This window comes from Triticum dicoccoides, chromosome 7A (assembly GCF_002162155.2).
Source record: "Triticum dicoccoides isolate Atlit2015 ecotype Zavitan chromosome 7A, WEW_v2.0, whole genome shotgun sequence".
Classification (NCBI taxonomy): Eukaryota; Viridiplantae; Streptophyta; class Magnoliopsida; order Poales; family Poaceae; genus Triticum; species Triticum dicoccoides.
In genome coordinates, this window is record NC_041392.1 from 681746723 (window position 1) to 681767764 (window position 21042).

General features: G+C 49.4%; 1 protein-coding gene across 1 annotated transcript; it reads left to right on the forward strand.

The window, feature by feature from the left end:
• The first annotated feature begins 16150 nt into the window (after positions 1-16150).
• LOC119334555 (mitogen-activated protein kinase kinase kinase ANP1-like) lies at positions 16151-17292 on the forward strand. Its single transcript, XM_037607102.1, has 5 exons — positions 16151-16205; positions 16531-16596; positions 16688-16798; positions 16877-16957; positions 17052-17292. The coding sequence occupies exons 1-5, from the start codon at positions 16179-16181 to the stop codon at positions 17184-17186; spliced, it is 420 nt and encodes a 139-aa protein (XP_037462999.1). The 5' UTR covers positions 16151-16178; the 3' UTR covers positions 17187-17292.
• Positions 17293-21042: the final 3750 nt, after the last annotated feature.

Here is a 21042-nt window from a genome sequence, read left to right on the forward strand (position 1 = left end):
TTACAGCTGTTTTTATATTCTTTTAATCTATTAAATCTATGAAACAAATCTCCCACAAAAAAACTATGAAACAAATAAATTCGAAAGATAATACTCCTCCGTCCCATAATGTAATATGTTTTTTAAACGTCTTATATTATGGGACGGAGGGAGTATAAATCAACAATTGGACCTGCAAAATTGAAGGGTTTTTTTTTTTTTTTGCGGAGAGTTGAAGGTTTGTGATTCTTCCTAAATCAGACCAAGACTTCACGGCCCAATCGAGTAATAACGGAGAGAAAAATAAGGAGGAGAATTCCATGGTTTCCAATTCCTTCCCTCACGCTCGACGGCGCCGCCGTCGCGTTGTCATGTCCACCCCGGCGGATCGCTCTCTGCCGCGGGAGGAAGGTCGCGCCTCGACTCGACTCAGGTACACGAAAGCACCAGGATCCTCGTCTTTCCTCCTCCTAGCGACCCCGTTACCTTTCCTCCATCTCTGTTTGCGCAGATCGTCCTCTTCTCCCTGCAGTGGCATGGCGTTCGAGAGATTCACCGACGATCTCCTCGTGGAGATCCTCTCGCGCGTCCTCGCTATGTCGCTCTGCCGCCTCAAGTGCGTCTCCAAGCACTGGCTCGGCCTCATCGAGCACCCCGAGCACCGCAAAAAGCTCCGACAAACCCTAGCCGGCTTCATCTACACCAGCAGTGCCACCAGGGTCCGGGGAGTTGCTTACGGTTTCATCTTTTCGCTTCACCAGTCTCTCGAGGGGATGCCGCGCTCCTCTCATAGACACGTCTTTCACCTTCCTGCCCAACCACCAGCGCGTCGATCTTTTAGACTACTGCAGCGGCCTCCTCCTCTGCCGCTGGCACGCAGCCGGGTCCGACGAATGCCGTTACATCGTGTGCAATCCCGCGAGAAAGGAGTGGGTCATGCTACCTGAACCCAGCAAGGCCGAGGATGTGAGCACTGTACGCCTGGGTTTCGATCCGGCCGTGTCTTCCCACTTCTATGTGTTTATGTTGCTGGAGGAGATCGACGGTGACTTCTACCACACCAGAGTGAATGTGTATTCGTCGGAAAACGGACGGTGGGCTCGTAAGGAAAAGAGATGGGACGAGTATATTTTTCCTTTTGGTCATCAGCTCCGGTCTACTGTATTCCTCAACGGTTGTATGCATTTTCACGCATATAGCTTCAAGACATACCATTGTCTAGTTGCAGTGGACACAGAAAGGGAGACATGGACGATCTTCCGTCTCCCTCCTGGCCTGTTTAATGGTTTTCTTCATCAGTCACATAGTTGCTTGCATTATTCCACTTTTCTGTATGATGTTGATAGCAGGTTTCCAATAGTTTATGTTCTCGAGGACTATGTCAAAAAAGAGTGGATGTTGAAGCATAGCATTGTAACTGGATGGACACAACGTATTAGTCACAGTTGGATGGCGATTCATCCGGAGTGTGACTTGATCTTCTTCACAGAGGGACGGGATACCAAATTCATGTCTACGATATGCTATAATATGGATCGTCGGTGTTAGACGTGTATAGCCCTTTTCAGTTTATCCCCATTGTATAAGGGGTCTCTTGCACTTTACCATACACATGTATATGTACTGGCCTTTGGCCCTTCTGTGAGAGTAGTTGCTGATTATCCAACATGGTATCAGATGCCAGGCTAACCCCTTTCTCCCGCACGATGCAACTCCGTGCGTCCCGAACCTAGTCTGCCCATCTCCGGCCATCTCCTCAGGTCGCTGCTCTCTCCGGCCGTCTCCGTCTCTGGCTGCCGCCGCCACCGACCCATCCCGCTGCTCCCCTGCCTCCTCTTTGTCGACCCCAGGCCTGCTTGGTAGTCGCCGCGGCCTGACTCATCCGGCCGCCACCTCCTCCAGCCTGCTCGGTCGCCGTCGCGGCCTGGCTTGGATCCGGCCGCCGCCCCAGCTGCTGCTCTTGCCAAGCTCCGCCCCGACCTCCTCGGGTCCGTCCGTCCGCCCCGTCCGCCTCCGTTCGTCTACGGATCTCCAGCGCCCCCGCTGCTGTCTGGCCAGGCCGGCTCTCTCTTCCCTGGCTGGATCTGAGGATTGGTGTGTGCTGCGTCTCCCCTCTGCTTGTCTGCGAAGAGCGAGCGTGCGTATGGGCGAGCGTGCGGGTGCTCGTTTCCTCTCGATCCAGATCGGGTCTCCCTGTACCCGCTGACCAAAAAAAGGAGAGAGATACAAAGGGGGATATCTCAGTATGTCATCTTCAGGCTATGTGGCTGTTCCTCGATGCTTGGTGATCTTTGATGGCACCAACTATGCAGAGTTTGCAGGCTTCATGCGCATTCACATGCGTGGTCTTCTTCTGTGGGGTGTTCTTTCTAGCGAGGTCCCCTTTCCGCCATGCCCTGTTGCGCCCGTGGCCCCAATCCCACCGGTGCCGCCGGTCCTTGCTGCTGATGCTTCTCAGGATGACCGGGATGCTGCCAAGGCTCTGGATGATGCTGCGGTTGATACTTATGATCAGCAGGTATCTGCTTATTCCGATGCTCTCTCTGTGTACCGGGATGATCTTTCTGCTTACACTCAGTAGTGCAATGATGGTGCTCGAGCTGCTGCTGTTCTCACTGCGAGTGTCCTCCCTCAGTTTGCTTCCGAGTTCATGGGACTTGGCACAGTTGCAGCGATGTGGTCTTATCTCTGTCAGCGCTATCAGCCCTCTGGTGATGCTCTCCACCTATCTGTGGTGCGTCAGGAGCACACACTTCAGCAAGGTGATTCTTCTGTTGATGAGTTCTATTCATAGTGCTCTGCCATCTGGCGCCAGCTTGACTCTCTTCGGATAGTTGTTTGAGGAACATGTCGTTGCTGTCAGACTACTCGGTCTGATCTGGATTTTCAGCGGGTCCATGAGTTCTTATCTCGCCTCCGGTCTGAGTTTGAGCCTCGCCATGCTCACTTGCTTGCTCGTGGTCATGTTCCTATATCAGAGATACTTGCTGAGCTTCGTGCTGAGGAGACTCGCCTTCGCTCTGCTGGGTTGCTTCTGATTCCGTCAGTACTGTCCGCTCGGGCTCCTACCTCGTCTGCTCGCCTCACTGCTCCGCCGCTCCTGCCTACTCCTCCGGGGGGTGAGCCGTCCTCCTTATGCTGAGAAGGGCACGTTGCGCCGTGACACTGTCTGTGGTTACTGCTCCCGGCCAGGTCTCCCAGAATCTGATTGTCGCCAGAAGAAGCGAGACCAGAGGCGCTCCTCCTTCAGCGGGACTCCTGTGTCTTCCTCGACTCCGTCACTCACCGACCAGGACATTGTTCGCCTCAAGCGTCTTCTTGCTTCCTCGGGTTCCTCATCGACTGGCTCCGCTGCTGCTGTGACTGCATCCTCTTCCTCACCATCACCGGCATCTACACAGTCAGGTACATCCTCGTGGGTTCTGGACTCTGGAGCCTCCTTTCATATGTCTTCTGATTCTTCCGCGTTGTCTTCTCTCCGACCTCTTGATTCGCCTGTTAATGTTCTTACTGCCGATGGCAAATCTCTTCCTGTTGCTAGTTGTGGTATTCTTTCCACTCCCTTCTTTTCAGTTCCGAGTGTTTCACATGTTCCTCATCTTACCATGAATCTTTTTTCCGCTGCCCAACTTACTGACAGGTTGTCATGTCATTCTTGACACCGACTCTTGCTCCATTCAGGATCGTCGCACCAAGGCTTTGGTTGGTGCTGGCCCTCGGCGCCATGAGTCAGAGGGCCTTTGGGAGGTTGACTGGCTTTGTGTTCCTTCCGCTGCCACCACTTCTGCCAGCTCTCATGCTCTTGCTGCCTCTTCGTCTGCGTCCTTCCAGCAGTGGCATCATCGCCTTGGTCACATCTGTGGCTCTCACTTGTCTTCTTTAGTTCGTCAGGGCCTTTTAGGGTCTGTATCTGGAGATGTCTACTTACATTGTAATGGTTGCAGACTTAGCAAACAGACTCAGTTACTTTATCCTACCAGTGAGTCTGTATCTCAGCGTCCTTTTGACTTAGTTCATTCTGATGTCTGGGGTCCTGCTCCCTTTGATTCGAAAGGTGGTCATCGCTATTATGTTTTGTTTATTGATGATTTCTCTCGCTACACTTGGCTCTACTTCATGAAATCTCGTAGCGAGGTTCTCCCTATATACAAACGTTTTGCTGCCATGGTTCACACCCAGTTTGCCACCCCCATTCGCACTTTTCGTGCTGACTCCGCTGAAGAGTATATCTCTCAGCTGTTGCGTGCTTTTCTCATGGAATAGGGTACTCTTGCGCAGTTCTTGTGTCCTGGTGCTCATGCTCAGAATGGCGTTGCCGAACGAAAGCATCGTCATTGGCTTGAGACGGCTCGTGCGCTGATGATTGCTGCTTCCCTTCCACCCCATTTTTGGGCTAAGGCTGTTTCCGCATCCACCTATCTCATCAACATTCAGCCCTCGTCTACTCTACAGGGTGGTATCCCTATGGAGTGTCTCACTGGTCGCTCTCCTGACTACTCTGCTCTTCGTATGTTTGGATGCGTGTGCTATGTTCTTCTTTCCCCCCGAGAACGCACCAAACTGACTCCTCAGTCGGTTGAGTGTGTTTTCCTTGGCTACAGTGATGAGCACAAGGGATATCGATGTTGGGATCCTGTGGGTCATCGCTTGCGCATCTCGCGTGATGTGACTTTTGACGAGTCTCGTTCTTACTACCCACGTTCTTCTTCCTCGAGTTTCTCGGTGGACGACATTTCTTTCCTTCTCCTTCCGGATACACCCTGCTATGTGCCTCCCGTGTCACCTCTTTCTCTTGCATCTCTCCTTCCTTCTCATTCACCACCGACCCCGTCTTCTCCATCCTCCTCCTCCACCTCTCATCCATCATCTCCAGTCCGCCACCCTCTCTCCCCATTTCCTCTCTACTATACTCGTCGATCTCGTCCTCAGGATGTCTCCTCTGACGAGCCTTCCATCTCTAGTGCGCCTCCTCTCACACCTCTCTTGGTTCACAACCTCCGTGATCGACCTCGCCCCCCGCCTGATCGCTACTCCCCTGATCGGTACGGTCTCTCTGTTATTGCTGATCCCCCTTCCTATCGAACTGCCATGACTCAGCCTGAATGGCAGCTTGCGATGGCGGAAGAGCTTGCTGCTCTTGAGCGCTCTAGCACATGGGATCTGGTTCCCCTTCCTTCCGGTGTTCGTCCCATCACCTGCAAGTGGGTCTACAAGATTAAGACTCGCTCCGATGGTTCTCCTGAGCGCTACAAAGCTCGTCTTGTGGCCCGTGGTTTTCAGCAGGAGCAGGGGCGCGATTATGATGAGACGTTTGCTCCTATGGCCCACATGACCACGGTCCGCACTCTTCTTGCTGTGGCCTCTGTTCGTCAGTGGTCTATCTCTCAACTTGATGTTCAGAATGCCTTTCTCAATGGTGAGTTGCGTGAGGAGGTTTATATGCAGCCACCACCGGGGTACTATGCTCCTGATAATATGGTCTGTAGGCTGCGCCGCTCCCTCTATGGTCTCAAACAGGCCCCTCGCGCCTGGTTTGAGCGCTTCGCCTCTGTGGTGACTGCCGCTGGTTTCTTGCCCAGTGATCATGATCCGGCATTGTTTGTTCACATGTCTCCTCGTGGTCGGACTCTTCTCCTTCTCTATGTTGATGATATGATCATCACTGGTGACGACTCTGATTACATTGCCTTTGTTAAGGCTTGCCTTCGCGACCAGTTTCTCATGACTGATCTTGGTCCACTTCGTTATTTTCTTGGGATTGAGATCTCCTCCACCTCTGATGGCTTCTACATCTCCCAAGAAAAATATATTCAGGATCTTCTTGCTCGCGCTGCTCTCGGTGACGAGCGCACAGTTGTGACTCCCATGGAGCTCAACGTTCAGCTTCATGCATCTGATGGTGACCCTCTTCCTAATCCCACTCGCTATCGTCACCTTGTCGGCAGTCTTGTCTACCTTGCTGTTACGCGTCCTGACATTTCCTATCATGTCCACATTCTGAGTCAGTTCATTTCAGCCCCCACCTCTGTCCACTATAGTCATCTCCTCTGTGTCCTACGATATCTTCGTGGCATGATCTCTCAGCGCCTTTTCTTTCCCTGCTCTAGCTCTCTTGAGCTCCATGCCTACTGTGATGCTACCTGGGCTAGTGATCCCTCTGATCGACGGTCGCTGTCAGCTTATTGTGTCTTTCTTGGTGGCTCTCTTATTGGCTGGAAGACAAAGAAACAGACTGCGGTTTCTCGCTCGAGTATAGAGGCTGAGTTGTGAGACATGGCCATGCTAACGGCTGAGGTGATCTGGTTACGGTGGCTGCTTGAGGATTTTGGTGTGTCTGCTACTACCTCGACTCCCTTATTGTCAGGCAGTACTGGTGCTACCAGTATTGCGCGTGACCCGGTGAAGCATAAGCTCACCAAGCACATCGGTGTGGATGCCCATTTTGTGCGTGCTGCTGTGCAGGATCAAACTCTCGCTCTTCACTATGTGCCCTCTGAGCTACAGTTAGCAGACTTCTTCACGAAGGCACAGACTCGAGCGCAGCACAGTTTTGTTCTCTCCAAACTCAGTGTTGTCGATCCACCATGAGTTTGAGGGGGGGTGTTAGATGTGTATAGCCCTTTTCGGTTTATCCCCATTGTATAAGGGGTCTCTTGCACTTTACCATACACATGTATATGTACTGGCCTTTGGCCCTCATGTGAGAGTAGTTGCTGATTATCCAACAGTCAGCAAGTAAAAGTTGTCTCCAATCTTGATGAATATGGAGACCCACCATACCTACCATATGTACCATTCTATGCAGCATTACAATCATTGCACTCGTGAAAACAATAGGAGACTCTGGTGCTTTATTTGGAGCAATGGTGGTTCAGTAATCGAAAGTAATGAGGCAACTTTTCTGATTCCTATGAGATTCGTTCGCGTAGTAGTGTTGAAGGGGGAAATGCTATGATCATGTTGTAAAATACATGTTAGTTATTATCAGTATCTTCAATCAGTTTGGGCAAATATATCCATCTTGTTGACAGAGACCTAGTAAATGATTGGCCTCGTCTGCTAATGGTATAATGTGTGTAATCATTTTTTCATTAATGCCAGATCTTTGTTTTTTGATGGAGAAACACTTTGGATGATTGCATTCTCACTTCCTTTGATGCTAATTAATTGTGGTTGATTAAATAGGAAATGGTGCTAGCTGAACACCATGAAGTTGTGCATCAGTGATTAAATGGTGCATGCTGAACAACACACATGCGTTTAATTTTGGTTCTAATTACTTATGTCATGTTTTAAAATAGGTTAGGATGTTGATAACAGAAGTTCATTGAGTTCTGCTTGTGGATCATAATGTTCATTCTTTTCTTAGACAGCTCCTTGTAACACAAAATTGCTCAAAAGACTGGGAAGACATCCTCTTTATTTGTGGGCTTTGTTGAGATAGGTAGGTTAGAAAAGTTTGTAATAACCAAATGTTGGGCACTTTCCATGGTTGCAAACTGCACAGGCACACCACTATTTCAATGAACTTTACAGCGTTACTACTGAATTTCTATTTCTGATGCACGAAAATAAGTAGTGGCTGCGGTGTCGACACATTCAGATTCAGACTTACTGTAAAACAGTCCAAGCCTGCAAGGCAAAACTGAATCTGTTCTTCTCTAAAACTGCATCTTAGATGGCAGACAGGGGACCTCGCCAGAGAAAACACCCCATAAAAGGAGTCCACGCATATGAATGCGCATGAAGCCGACAAACTCAGCATAGTTGGTGCCATCAAAGATCACCGAGCACCGAGGGACCGCGACATAGCCCGAAGAGGACATGAGTAAGTCACTCTGCTGCTGTTGTCCGCGTCGTTTTTTTTTGTCAACAGGCCCTCAACCCGATCTGGATCGAGGGAAACGTAGAACCAGCGCTCGATCTGGATCGAGCACGACCAGAGGAGACCAGCGCCCAGCGCTCGAGGAGCAGGGGGCGGTGGCCTGGAGGAGACCCGGGCCAGACCAGACGGCGACGGCCGGACCTGGGGCGGCGGCGGCAGCCTGGGTGTGGGACGGCAGCCGAACCGCGGGGCAGCGGCAGCGGCCGGACTGGGCAGCAGCCGCGGCCGGTCGAGGCGGCCCCAACGCAGCAGCGGCAGCTGCCGAACGGGGCGACAACGACGGCCGAAAGGAGCGGGAACGGAGAGGAGATAGCAGCCAGCAAGACGGGAGCAGAGGTGAGCGCCGAGCAACGATCCGGATGGGGACGAATCGAACCAGACCACGGCCGGAGACTAGCAGCGACAGCGACGAGGAGGGAGCAGGCACGGAGTTGCAGCGTGCGGGAGACAGGCTAACCTAGCATCTGATACCATGTTAGATAAGTGAGCAACTGATCTTTGCTGAGGGCCAACGGTCAGTACATATACAGATGTGGTAAAGTGCAGAAAAACCCCTTATACAATGAGGATGAACTATACACATCTAACAGCAGCCGTGCCCCTCCTCCTCACCTTCGCTTCTTCCCTCCTCCTCTCCAATCTGTGATGCCCATCTGCGTCCTTGACTTTCCAGTTTTCTCATAATCTAATTTTGATTCTCATATTCTGGTTACTTGTGGAGAGTAGAAGAAGAATTTTGAGAATGAGATTGATAAAGATGAACAAGGTGAACTCTCTCTCTCTCTCTTAAATACAGTCACGCTTGATGTTTGATTTTTCTGTGTAAGAGAGCACGTGACATGATTTTGTATTTCTATTACCCACTGACAAAAGCTAAATTTATAAACGAAGGTTTCAAAAGTGTTTGTTTTAATCTTGTGGTCTGATAGAGGAGTACATGATGTTGGTCATGCGGACAGAGGATGTTCTTCATGCCTCTGTATGAGGTAGCTGTCATAATTGTATATCCACCCTCCGTTTTCCCATTTAGGCATGTTTATCCGCGAATTAGGTTTCGAAGAAAAAAACCGATTTAGGAAATTAGTAATCAGCCATTACCATTCATTTCGTCAGAAAACATAGGTGTTTTAAATGTCTGCACGCCGCACACAATAGAATTTATAATAGATAGTGTTTTTTAACTTCTCATTATAGCCTCAAGTCGGCTAAGAAAAGTGATTATGCATGTCTTACAAACAAATTGACATTAGTCTTGTGGGTACAAGATACGCCCTACCATAGATATTACCTGCTATCATATGCAGTAGAGTTACTAAACTCTGAGCTCCTGGATAGTATAAACGGATGCTTGATTGGTACATCTGCACATCAATTTTTTATGAGTAAATTTTGTCCTGTGTACTCATTCTAAACAGACCAAATTCAGGAATCTAACGATGCTTTACGGTTAATCCTCTCAAATTAAATACAGTGAAATCAAACAATTTAATAGCTTGGCTGTTTGTTTCCAGGAAGTAACGGTCAAGGAAGAAGAGTTAGATGCTGCTGAAGATGTCGATGGTAAACATATGTCTCGGTTTTTTTTGTGGGGTGAAAAGAAATCTCCATTAAGCTCACGGGGGCTTTTCAGCCGCAACCAGGTTTACAACAAAGTTCATACCGGCAGCAAGCCATACTGCTGTACGCGGGGTGCTACGGCCATAGGCGGCCAGCTCATGACTAACAATGTTCTGAGAGCGGTTACAGTGAATAAAAGAGATCTCCCTAGTAGCGAGACTAGCCATGCTGCGAATCTCCTCTACTAGTGCACGATGAACCGATCTATCCCGCTGACGTCCTGTAAGCATGGCCACCGCCTCCATGCTATCCATCTCGACCACGATCGGTAGGTTCGTCCGATACAAGGCCAACTCTAGGCCTTCTCTGCATGCCGCTAGCTCCGCCTCGAGGGCATTATTGCATGTGCGGAGCTCCCTGCATGCGCTATAGATGATGTCACCTCTATCATCTCGAAGGATCATGCCACCACCCGCCGCGCTCGTGGCTGCGATATAACTCCCATCCGTGTTCAACTTTGCCCAGCCCGGCATAGGGGGGGCCCAGCTCGCAATCGCCTTGGTCTCCGTGCGCACCTGGGCGCATTGTGGTGATGTAATGACCACCATCTTCCCCTTCACTAGATCACCCGTAGGATGTTGCTGTAAGGACAAAAGTGAGTTGATGTACCCGCGCAAAAAACGCCTGGAAGCTTCGGCAGGGGGTGGCGGCTTAGCATGAGTGATCTCATTGCGGACATGCCATATTCGCCACATGGTCATGAGCACCACCAGTCTTGCCGTGTCGTCCAAGGGGTCCAACAGTGAGAAGACCCACTCTGGGCCTGTATTGTGGATGGAATCCACCTTGAGGATGTTCCAGTCCAAAGCCATGATGCGCCAGAGCTCCCTTGCCAAGGGGCACCTGCAAAGCGCATGGAATCCGTCCTCACGTTCCATAGCACAGAGGGGGCATATGTCAGTAAGCTCGAGATGCCGTGAGAATTTTTGGCCCAAGTAGCAAGTGAGTTGGTGACGATTCTCCAGGCGAAGACACGTACCTTCGGGGGAGCAGGGCACCCCCATATGATCTTCTAGATGGCGCGACGACCATCCGATGCCCTGCTCGTGGCGGACGCCAATGGACGCTCGCGCTCGTCCATGGCTAGGCGGTAGGCAGACCGAACGATGAAGATACTGTTCCTCTCTGGTGCCCATGCAATGATGTCGTCTGGGGCGCGGGGCGAAGTACGGATGCTGGTGATGACATCGATATCCGCCGGGAGGAAGTAGCGATGAAGAAGGTCCGTGCGCCAGAACCCATCGCCGTCCAAGAGATCCGCCACCCTCCTGAGGCGGCACGTGCCCTGCGGGGACACGGGTTGACGCGACGGCTCCCTGGGTAGCCACCGGTCGCGCCATATGCGGATGTTTCGCCCGTCCCCGATGCGCCATATGATGCCCTTCTTCAAGAGCTCAAGGCCATGCTGAATCGCCTGCCAAGTCGGGGATGCATTCCCCGAGAAGACCGTGTATTCGAGGCGCCCCTCTGGGTAGTACCGCGCCTTTAGAACCTACGCACACAAGCTGTTGGGATTAGTTAACAGGCGCCAGGCTTGTCTCGCTAGGAGAGCCTGGTTGAAGAGGCGGAAATCTCTAAATCCCAAGCCCCCCTTGCTTTTCTGAGCTTGTAACTTCGGCCATGCCAACCAATGTGTTTTCCGTTTGCCTTCCGATGCACCCCACCAAAAGTTTCGTACCATCCTATTCAGGTCATCACAGACAGACAAAGATAACTTGAAAACGCCCATGATATAAGTAGGGATGGCATGCGCAACTGCCTTAATCATAGTATCCTTGCCCGAGAGAGAGAGGGTGTCCCTTCATACAGTAATCCGTTTCAACAACCGAGACTGCAAGTTCTAAAATTTACCACGTGACATACGACCTTTAGGCGTCGGCAGGCCTAGATACTTCTCTTCGAAGGTAACGCCTATATATATGGAGCGTATTTCTCACCACCGGGAGGAAAAAGATGGGAAGGTAACGCCTATATATATGTGAACAGAAGTGTATCGTCTGTGAACTAGAATCCTTCTCCTGCTGAATAAAATGAAAGCACTCAAAGGCAATTAGAGTATTGTCTGTAATCATCCTACCAGAAACAAAGGCACTATGCTCAGGGGAGATAATATCATCCAGTATAGGTCTCAGCCGGTTCACTAGGCACTTCTCCACCATATTATAAATGACGTTGCATAGGCTTATTGGACGGAACTCAGTGAGCCTCTCCGGGTTGTCCACCTTCGGAATGAGAACGATGGAAGTGTCGTTCACCCCCTTAGGCATACTCCCGGACCGGAAAAACTCCTTCACCCCTGCAATAACCTGCTCCTTCACAACAGACCAGTTTCTCTGGAAGAAGCGAGCGGGAAATCCATCCGGACCTGGTGCCTTGAGCGGCCCAATCTGGAATAGAGCATCAACAATTTCCTTGTCCGAAAAATCTGCGCACAGGCCATCATTCATACTCTCAGTAACACGAGTCTGTATCAAATCAATAATATGGTCCACACAAAGAGAAGTGTCAGCAGTAAAAAGTTTAGAGAAATAGGCCGTGGCCATAGCCGCCATGGATCCGTGGTCCTTATGCGTGACCCCTGTCTCATCAATGAGGGATTTAATACGGTTTTTCCGAGCACGCCACACCGCTTTCCGGTGGAAAAACTGGGTGTTGCGATCCCCTTCCCGTAGCCATGCAATACGAGATCTCTGCATCCACAACATCTCCTCCCTATAGAGTAGTTCATTCATCCGGTCAGTCGCCTCTCTGATTTCTTTCCTGTCTGCATTCATAGACATGAGCTCCTCTGGGCGAGAGCGAGACTTGTTAATTTCCTTAATAACATTACCAAACTTTTTCCGGCTCCAGTCTTGTAATTTTTTCATCATATTACCTAAGCCTGAAGCAACATCACCAAGATGTAACATAGACCCGAGCTCAGTCCAGGTGTTCATGATTACCTCGGGCAAGGAAGGATCACATTCCCACATGACCTCGTACTGTCTGCATCTCCTACTTGCTGCCTGGCGCGGCTCCTCCAGCGCACAGCGGAGCAGGATGGGGAGGTGGTCAGAGCTGGGCGCCACCAAGTGCTCCACCCTGGCGTGCGCAAAGGTGTCCCTCCAAGCGTCACGGTCGAGGCGAACCTTGACGTTCGCCCGTCCCCCACGCCGATTATCAAAGGTGTATGGGAGCCCTGCAAAACCGAGGTCGCCCAGTCCACAAACCTCAAGAACATCACGAAAATCAAGCATCTGACCTGCCGAGCGCGGTGTGTCGGAGAAGTGCTCAAAACTCCACATCGCCTCGTTGAAATCACCCACCACGACCCATGGCATGCTGGCCTGCTGGTGGAGATTACGGAGGAGGGACCACATGCGGTGACGGTTCTCCGTCCGAGGCTCGCCGTAGACACAGGTAAGCCGCCACGGTGGCTCACCATCCGCACCTGTTACATACGCATCAATATAGTGTTCATTTATTTCTTTTCGAGAAAGCTAAAATCCAGTCGGCAGGAATTATGCGACAGATCCGCACGACTCGGATCGCGTTCATTTCGGATCCGGCGGTGCTTATTAATCGTACGACAGTTGTTAATTTACTTCCATTTTCTCCACCATCCCGCAATTAATGTTGATTGGATTATGCTTTAACTGCGATCATAATTCTAGGCAACTTTATTAGAATCCTGTAATTAATGAGATTATCCCGTGGTGGGTCACCTCCTAATTTGCATGATTTTGTCAGTCCTTTACTCATCCTAATTTGCCAGGCAAAAAATAGTGTGCAAGGTGGGATTCGAACCATCAACCTTAGCATGCTAAGACCTCTAAGCTCACCATGCTAACCAACTAGCCAAGCAATTAGTTGTGTGAGTTCCATTTCTTTTTTTCTTATATAATATGTATTGTTTGCTTTGAATCTTTTTTGTATGTTATAGTTTGAGACACCCTTTGTAGTTATCATGTTAGTTTGAGATACCCTCTGTAGTTATCATGTCGTTCATGATATAGTTATCATGTTTTCTCTTTGTTAAAATTATCATGTGAAAAAGGCATTCAAATACACCCCAAATTCTTTGTAAATAGCATGGTAAGATACATACTATGGACCTGATAACTTAGCTATAAACACATGGTAACTTTGACCCTTAAAGATAAAAGTACTTGAGAACTTATCCCCGATAACTTCTATCTCAATAGCATGGTAATATTTCATCCCACATACCTGATAACTCACGCACAAACACCCATAATTATGTTTTTTACCCGAGGGATTTTTTTAAAACATACCTTGTAACTTATGTGTCAATGGGGATACCGAAGGGTCGGAAGGTAGAACTGTTCATAACTTTTTGTGTGAATAGCATGATAATATAGGATCCCGGACCTGATAACTTAGATATAAACACCACAATAACCTTTACCCGTGGAAAAAAGTTGTTGAAAATATACCACCGATAATTTTTTGTGTAAAAGTATGATAAGATACGCTCTTGGACCTGATAAGTTAAGTACAAACACCATGATCACTTTTGACCCATGGAAAAGTTTTATTCAAAACATACTCTGTAAATAACATGGTAATACATGCTCTCGGGCCTAATAACTTATGTACAAACACCATGATAACTTTACCCATGAAAAAAGTTGCTGAAAATATACTTCGATAAGATGTGTGTAAATTACATGGTAATATACGCACAACGGATCTGATACCTTACTTAGCGCAGGCATGATAACTTTTGACCCAGAAGAAAAAGTCGTCGGAACATGCCAACATAGGATCTTGTTTCGAAGGTCTCATCATGGCGGTTTTTTTTCGTGAAAATGAATTTTGAATCGAACAAACCCTTTGAGGTACAAAACATTTTGAAATTTCAAAATAAAGTGAATCTATGATGACATTAGCTTTTGTGCACTTTAAGGGCATTCACATATGGGGAGAAAGTTGGAAGAAATCATTTTTATGCGCGGAGTTTTTATATGTAAATATCATGGTAACTTATATACCATAGACGTGATAACTTGCATATCCCAGACGTGATAACTTTTTACTCAAAAAAAAAGTCGTCAGAACATATCAATATGGGATCTTGTTTCGAAAGTCTTGTCGAGACGGTTCTTTTATGTGAAAACATTTTTTCAGTCGGACCGACGGTTTGAGCTACAAAACATTTTGCATTTTGAATTTCTCTAGAATCTTTACTGATGTTATCATTTCTGTTTTATATGCATGCATGCAGACTTGGAAATGAATTAGGAATTGGCTCGCACACCACACTCACTCCTGTTACTTTTTGAAATCATCCGGATGTGTTGCAATCCTCCGGACGTGTGGAAGTTAGTCAGGTCCATTTCTTTTACATCAAGACTCGCAGACTCATGTCAATACAAAGCAAGGCCTCCACTACGACCGGCATAATCGAAAGCATCAAAACCTCTTAACCCTAACCGAGCACGGTACCTCTGCATTTTATTTTTTAATTGCCTAGTTTCACAAAGAAAAACGATACTAAGGGATTGAGCCTGAACCAGACTCACAAGATCACGAACTGTCCGAGTATTCCTCGCCCCTCGGCGGTTCCAGCTTAGGATATTCATTGCTCCTAACGGGGCTCCATCGGCCCCGTCAGTTCGTCGGCGGCCCCTGGGCCGACTGCCTCCATTGTGTGAGCTCCGTCCATCATGTCATGTTCCGTCATCCCACCACCACGCGTAGTCTGCTGCCCGTCCAGAGACTCAAGAGTCCGGCGCTTCTTTGGTGTACCTGAACGCGCAAGCGCGGCCGGGTTGTTTGTGTTAGCAGAATCCACCATAGCCTTATCAGTCTCCTCTCCACCTACGGCAGCAACTTGATCACTAGCAGCAGTACGCTTGCCCAAGGCGGACGCGCCAACAGACTCGTCCGCTTCATCCATGCTCACTTCCTGTGACATATTGCGCAGCGCCGGAATCATATCCGAACTCCTCGGCTGGGATGCGTTTGAGTACTGGGCGCCCTTGGCTCCATTCTCCTGGACCTGAGCCTGGACGTGGTCTTCTGCATGTGCATGGCGCACGTCCCTTCCTTACTTCCACCAGACATGGCTTGCATTTGTTCAGCCAACATATCGTCAACGGCAGGGTCCTCTCCTTCCCGAAAAGCCTCCTGGTCTTCCTCATCCCTGCTCTCACGCTCGCGAGCCGCCGGCGCCGACCTCGCCGTGCCCGCCGCTCCTGCCGTCTTCAGCTGATTCCATATCGCCGACGTCTGTAGCCGCGGGTTACTCCGCATAGCAGCATCGGTTCCCCCGGAGGTAGGCTTCGGGCGAGCAGCGTCCACAAAGGGAGCCCCGGATGCGCCCCCACCTACCTCCGAGCTCACCACGGCCACCAGCGGCTTCTTGCCCGGCACGTGCGACGGCGACGACATACATAGAGACATTAAGGTAAAAACTCTGAAGCCTGAACCCTTCTTAATTGTCACATATGTACAGACGAGCCGCTTTGTCACAAGCATGGCAGCCTGCCCAACTATCTCCACTGCCTGCATACAGCTGTTTCAGAACAGTGCCGATCAACCCAGGTTTATGTTTCCTTTCCAAGGGCGTTCGAATATAATTACCATCCATCGATTACAGATGTTACCATTACTGAGTGTGTGCCTTATTAGTTTGTTCTTTATTACAGAGTTCGGTTGTAGAAGAACGAAACGAAGCACACATCAGGAAGTCATGCTCTTTCCAACAACAACAGCAAAAGTAAGTGATGATTCATGTTTATCTCTGATATGGTTGTTTTGCCCCATAATAAAGTATATGGGAATCTGGGCTTGCATATTAATATAGCTTCAGATGCTCTTTTTGGGAAGTTGATAGAAATCAGTGGTTGTGCTTAAGCTTCCGTTCTTTATTTACCTTCTAGGAATAAATTCAAATGATTAGTATATGCATAGCAGTGTAATGCAAGTGATAGCCGTGGTAAGGCCCAAGTGAGTAGCACTTCTCCGACCGATTTGGTTACCAATTTAGTTGTTGAGGCTTTCCTTCATGTGAGGTGATTTGTGGCTTTTGTTTCTACGATTAGGCGCATATAAGAGAACTTGAGGAAGAAGTGAAGCTCCTCAAGAACCTTTCGCACCCCAATATTGTGGTTAGTGGATGAAAGATCGATTACATTTTAGATACTCTATACTTGACTGCTAGACTGCAGTTGTTTGATCTACTTCCTGTGATTTGAGAAGAGGTACCTCGGGACTGTCCGTGAGGAAGACACACTGAATATCCTGCTGGAGTTTGTTCCTGGAGGGTCTATCCAGTCGCTTCTTGGAAAACTCGGTTCATTCCCGGAGGCAGTAAGTAACCATCAATCATGTGGTTTTCTGTGATTTGACTCGCAGAAGAGAAACTGATTCGTTGCGTATTTTGATCAGGTCATTAGGAAGTATACTAGGCAGATTTTGCAAGGGTTGGAATATCTGCATAGCAATGCAATAATACATAGAGACATTAAGGTAAAAACTCTGAAGCCTGAATATACTAGAATCTTTGTGTCATTGATTGTTTGGTTGTGCTAATTATCTTGGTGATCATGGGATTGTTTTACAGGGTGCAAACATTCTTGTTGATAACAAAGGCTGCATTAAGCTTGCCGATTTTGGGGCATCTAAGCAAGTTGCCAAGTTGGTAAGATTGATGTTCAATATGCTGTTAAGGTCGAGTATAATAGCTTGGAAGAAATAAAACCTTCATGTGCTTGTCAAGTGATCAAAACAATAATTTACAACAGAATAGCAAATGCTAAACCTTTCCTGTCTAATTATGCCATCAGATTATGGATTCTTATTTATTGCTCTTGACGACCTGTGTGCATGAAACATGAAAGTGTGAGTTTGGTTCCAAGCAGGCTTATGGTAAAGTTCTCTGCAGGTATTTGCATTATAGTTCCTGCATAATCTCTTGGTAATGAAGCGTTGTCCGGGACGCTATCTGGAATACCATCTCTTTCTAATGAATTTATGTGTTAGTTGCTGCCTTCTTTCATTAGATAGTTCGAATAATAATACAAACGTATGGATTTTTGTAAACTGGTATATGATTCAATGTTATATATTTTGTGAACTGGTATATGGTTACCAGAGTCACCTTGCATAATTTTTTAAAGGAAGAGTGAACGCAGTCCAGAACTTGCACTAATATATTGTGATGCTCCTACTTTTTGCAGAACAATGCAGTAATGATAAGAACTAGAATTAGACTGCATTGCATATATGTATAGGTTACCACTTCTTCGCTATAATTATTTGCCATGTAAAAGCCAATTCACATGTCAAAATATGCTTTGAAGATCAGTTTCTTACAATTTGTAATAGTGAAACTCTTGCTTCTTTGCCCATAATAGAAAATACACAATTTTTTTATCACCTTAACTTGTCGATGGCATACCATCCTATCACAAACCCTCAATAATGTCTAAGTCTTTTTTTACCAGCTCTGAGATATTACATAGTGATGTCCCACAATTAAGATTATTACTGTGAAAAAGAACTAACGTCATGTACTTTGGTACAGCCTTCACATAAGAAGTTGTACACTAGAGGGAAGAACATTGTTGAACGTGACATATCTTGTATTTCTAATATTATCTTCTCTAGCCTTGTATAGCTAACTCCTAGAGATATGGTAGGATTAGTTACCTTGTCACGCAAGACATCATGTGTATATAATGTAACCTACTCCATGGAATACAATGAGTTGCACCAAATATTCTCTCTACATGGTATCAGTTTTACCGCGATCCTCTGTCGCTTCCGCACCTCTACGCCGCCGCGCCTAGCCCTAGTCGCCGCCGCGCCAACTCCTCCACCCTCCTGCCGCCGCCGTCGCTACCCTTCCCGTAGCCACCGCCGCCGCTTCCTTCCCATCCATCTAGCTGCCGCCGCCGACGCCGCCTCTCCCATAGTCGACGCCGCCGCCACTTCTCTTCTTCCCCTGCCCCCACCACCTCCCTCCCGAAACCCTAAGGGCCGCCGCCGCTCCTCTCTTCCTTCTGTCGCCGCTGCCGCCCTCTTCTCCACACCCATCGCAGCCCCCGCTCCCTCTCCCCCTCACCCAAAACCCTAACCACCCGCCGTCTCCATGGCCAAGGCCGATGCATCCGACGCCGGTTCTTTCTCCGGTGCCATGTTCACCTACGATCGCCTCAACGAGATCCACATCAAGGACCACGTACCTGTCATCCTTGACCTCGACTCGCCGTCCTACAACGCATGGCGCACGTACTTCGTGCTGTTGTTCCGCTCTTACCGTCTCATCGAGCATGTTGACGGGAGCGTTGACTTCCACGACATGAAGGACGACGACGAGTGGCTCGCTGTGGACGCCTGCATCGTCAAGTGGCTCTTCCTCACCATCTCCGGCAGCCTCTTCAACATGGTGAATGCCCGCGATCCGTCCGCGTATGCTATGTGGACGTGCCTATGTGATCTTTTCCTCAACAATCAACTGCAGCGCCGCGTCTTTCTTCAAGGGGAGTTCTTCACTATGCAGCAAAACGATCTTTCGACCGACGAGTACTGCACGCGGCTAAAGGTTCTCGCCGATGAGCTACGCGACGTCGGCATGACCATCGATGACTCGGTCCTCCTCACCAACCTCCTCCGCGGCCTCCACCCCGACCTTGGCTAGCCCGCCGCCAACCTCTCCCTCATCACACCGACGTACGCGAAGGCGGTCACCTACCTTCGCATGGAGGAAAAGCGTCTCCGTCACACCGCTCGGCAGGCGACCCACGCCGCTCTTCACGTCGGCCTCGCCGCCGGCCACGGCTCTACTCCAACCCAGCCGGGGCCGCGTGCTCCCGCTCCTGCCCCGCCACCCGCGCCTGCGCCCTCCAGCGGCCGCAAGCAGAAGGGTCACGGGGGACGGGGCCGCAACTCCAACACGACGCCGCGCCCTCCTGCGCCTGCGGCGGCTGCACCTCCTCCGCCTTGGCTCTCGGGGTATAACCCATGGACGGGAGTAGTGCATGCCTACTCCATGCCCGTCCCCCGCCCACCAGCTCCGAGCATCCTCGGGCCACGGCCGAGCACCCCTCAAGCGCTGCTGACCGCACAGGTCCCTACCGCGTCTGGCGCTGCCGCGGCCTACGATGGCTCGTCGGCCTATGGTGGTCCCTCTGCATATGGCGGCGCGCCGGGCTATGGTGCATACGGTGGTGCCCCTCCGATCTATTACCTGGCGCTTCTCTCCGCCCTTCATGTTGCCCCCTCGCCGAGCGCCTACAACGGAGGCGGCGATTGGTACATGGACACCGGTGCCGCCACCCACATGGCCTCCAACCCCGGTATCTTATCCCGTTCCGCTCCCTATCCTTTCTCCTCCCGCATCATGGTTGGTGATGGTAGCTCTCTTCCCATCACCCATCATGGTTCATCCTCTCTTCCGTTACCCTCTTCTTCTTTAGCTCTCAATAATGTGCTTGTTTCACCATCCTTAATTAAAAATCTTTGTTCTGTTCGCACTCTTACTCGTGAAAATCCTGTCACCGTTGAGTTTGATGCTCTCGGTTTTTCTGTTAAGGATGCTCGCTCCCGGAGGGTTCTGCACCGATGTGACTCTCCCGATGATCTCTACCCATGCGGCGCTTCTACTCGCAGTGGCCCGGTTGCTCTTCATGCCGACGTCTCGCTTTGGCACGCTCGTCTCGGTCATCCCGGCGCCAACACTCTTCATAAAATTTTGAGCACTTTTTCCTTTTCATGTAATAAATCAGCGGCTCACACTTGTCATGCTTGCCGCATAGGAAAACACGTTCATCTACCGTTTTCTTCATCTTCATCGATTGCAACTTTTCCCTTTGATGTTATTCATTGTGATGTTTGGACATCCCCCGTGCCTAGCAATTCGGGTTTATCATATTACCTTGCGATTTTAGATGACTTTTCACACTTCACTTGGACTTTTCCGTTACGCCGCAAATCCGACGTCGCCTCCACCCTTCACTCATTTTATGCCTATGTCAACACCCACTTTCATCGCACCATTCACTACTAGGAAAAGGGCTACTAATGGCGCACCAGTTTTGCCTACTAATGGCGCATCACTGGTGCGCCATTAGTATCACGCCATTAGTATAGGCCACGGTGCGCCATTAGTATAGGCCACTGGTGCGCCATTAGTATAGACCACGGTGCGCCATTAGTATTTTTGAATTTTGAAGGCGGGAAAATAGTAGTGGCGCACCGTCTAACCCCCACCGTGCGCCATTGCTATTTTTGAATTTTGAATTTGGATCTGGATCGTGATTTTTTTGCCCATTTTTTGCTAGTTTTTTTGCTCGTTTTTTGGCACGATATTATTTCAAATTTTGTTCTTGTTTTTGGATCTTGTACGTTCTTTTGCCGTGTTCTTTTGCCGGAGAGGAGTTTGCCGGAGAGGATGAGGAGGAGGTCAACGGAGAGGCGCTCGCCTACATCGCCGGAGAGGAGGAGGAGGTCGCCGGAGAGGAGTTCACCGAAACATCGGAGAGGAGGAAGGAGAAACCATGAGGGAATGGGAGAGGAGGGAGGAGGAGCTCACCGGAGAGGAGGGAGGAGAA

Excerpts from the sequence above, each read along its gene's own strand:
- LOC119334555 (XM_037607102.1), top strand. The coding sequence starts at position 16,179 with ATGCTCTTTCCAACAACAACAGCAAAA. Across the intron at positions 16,206-16,530 it reads TTCCAACAACAACAGCAAAA|GCGCATATAAGAGAACTTGA; the intron begins GTAAGTGATGAT and ends TTCTACGATTAG. Across the intron at positions 16,799-16,876 it reads TCGGTTCATTCCCGGAGGCA|GTCATTAGGAAGTATACTAG; the intron begins GTAAGTAACCAT and ends TATTTTGATCAG.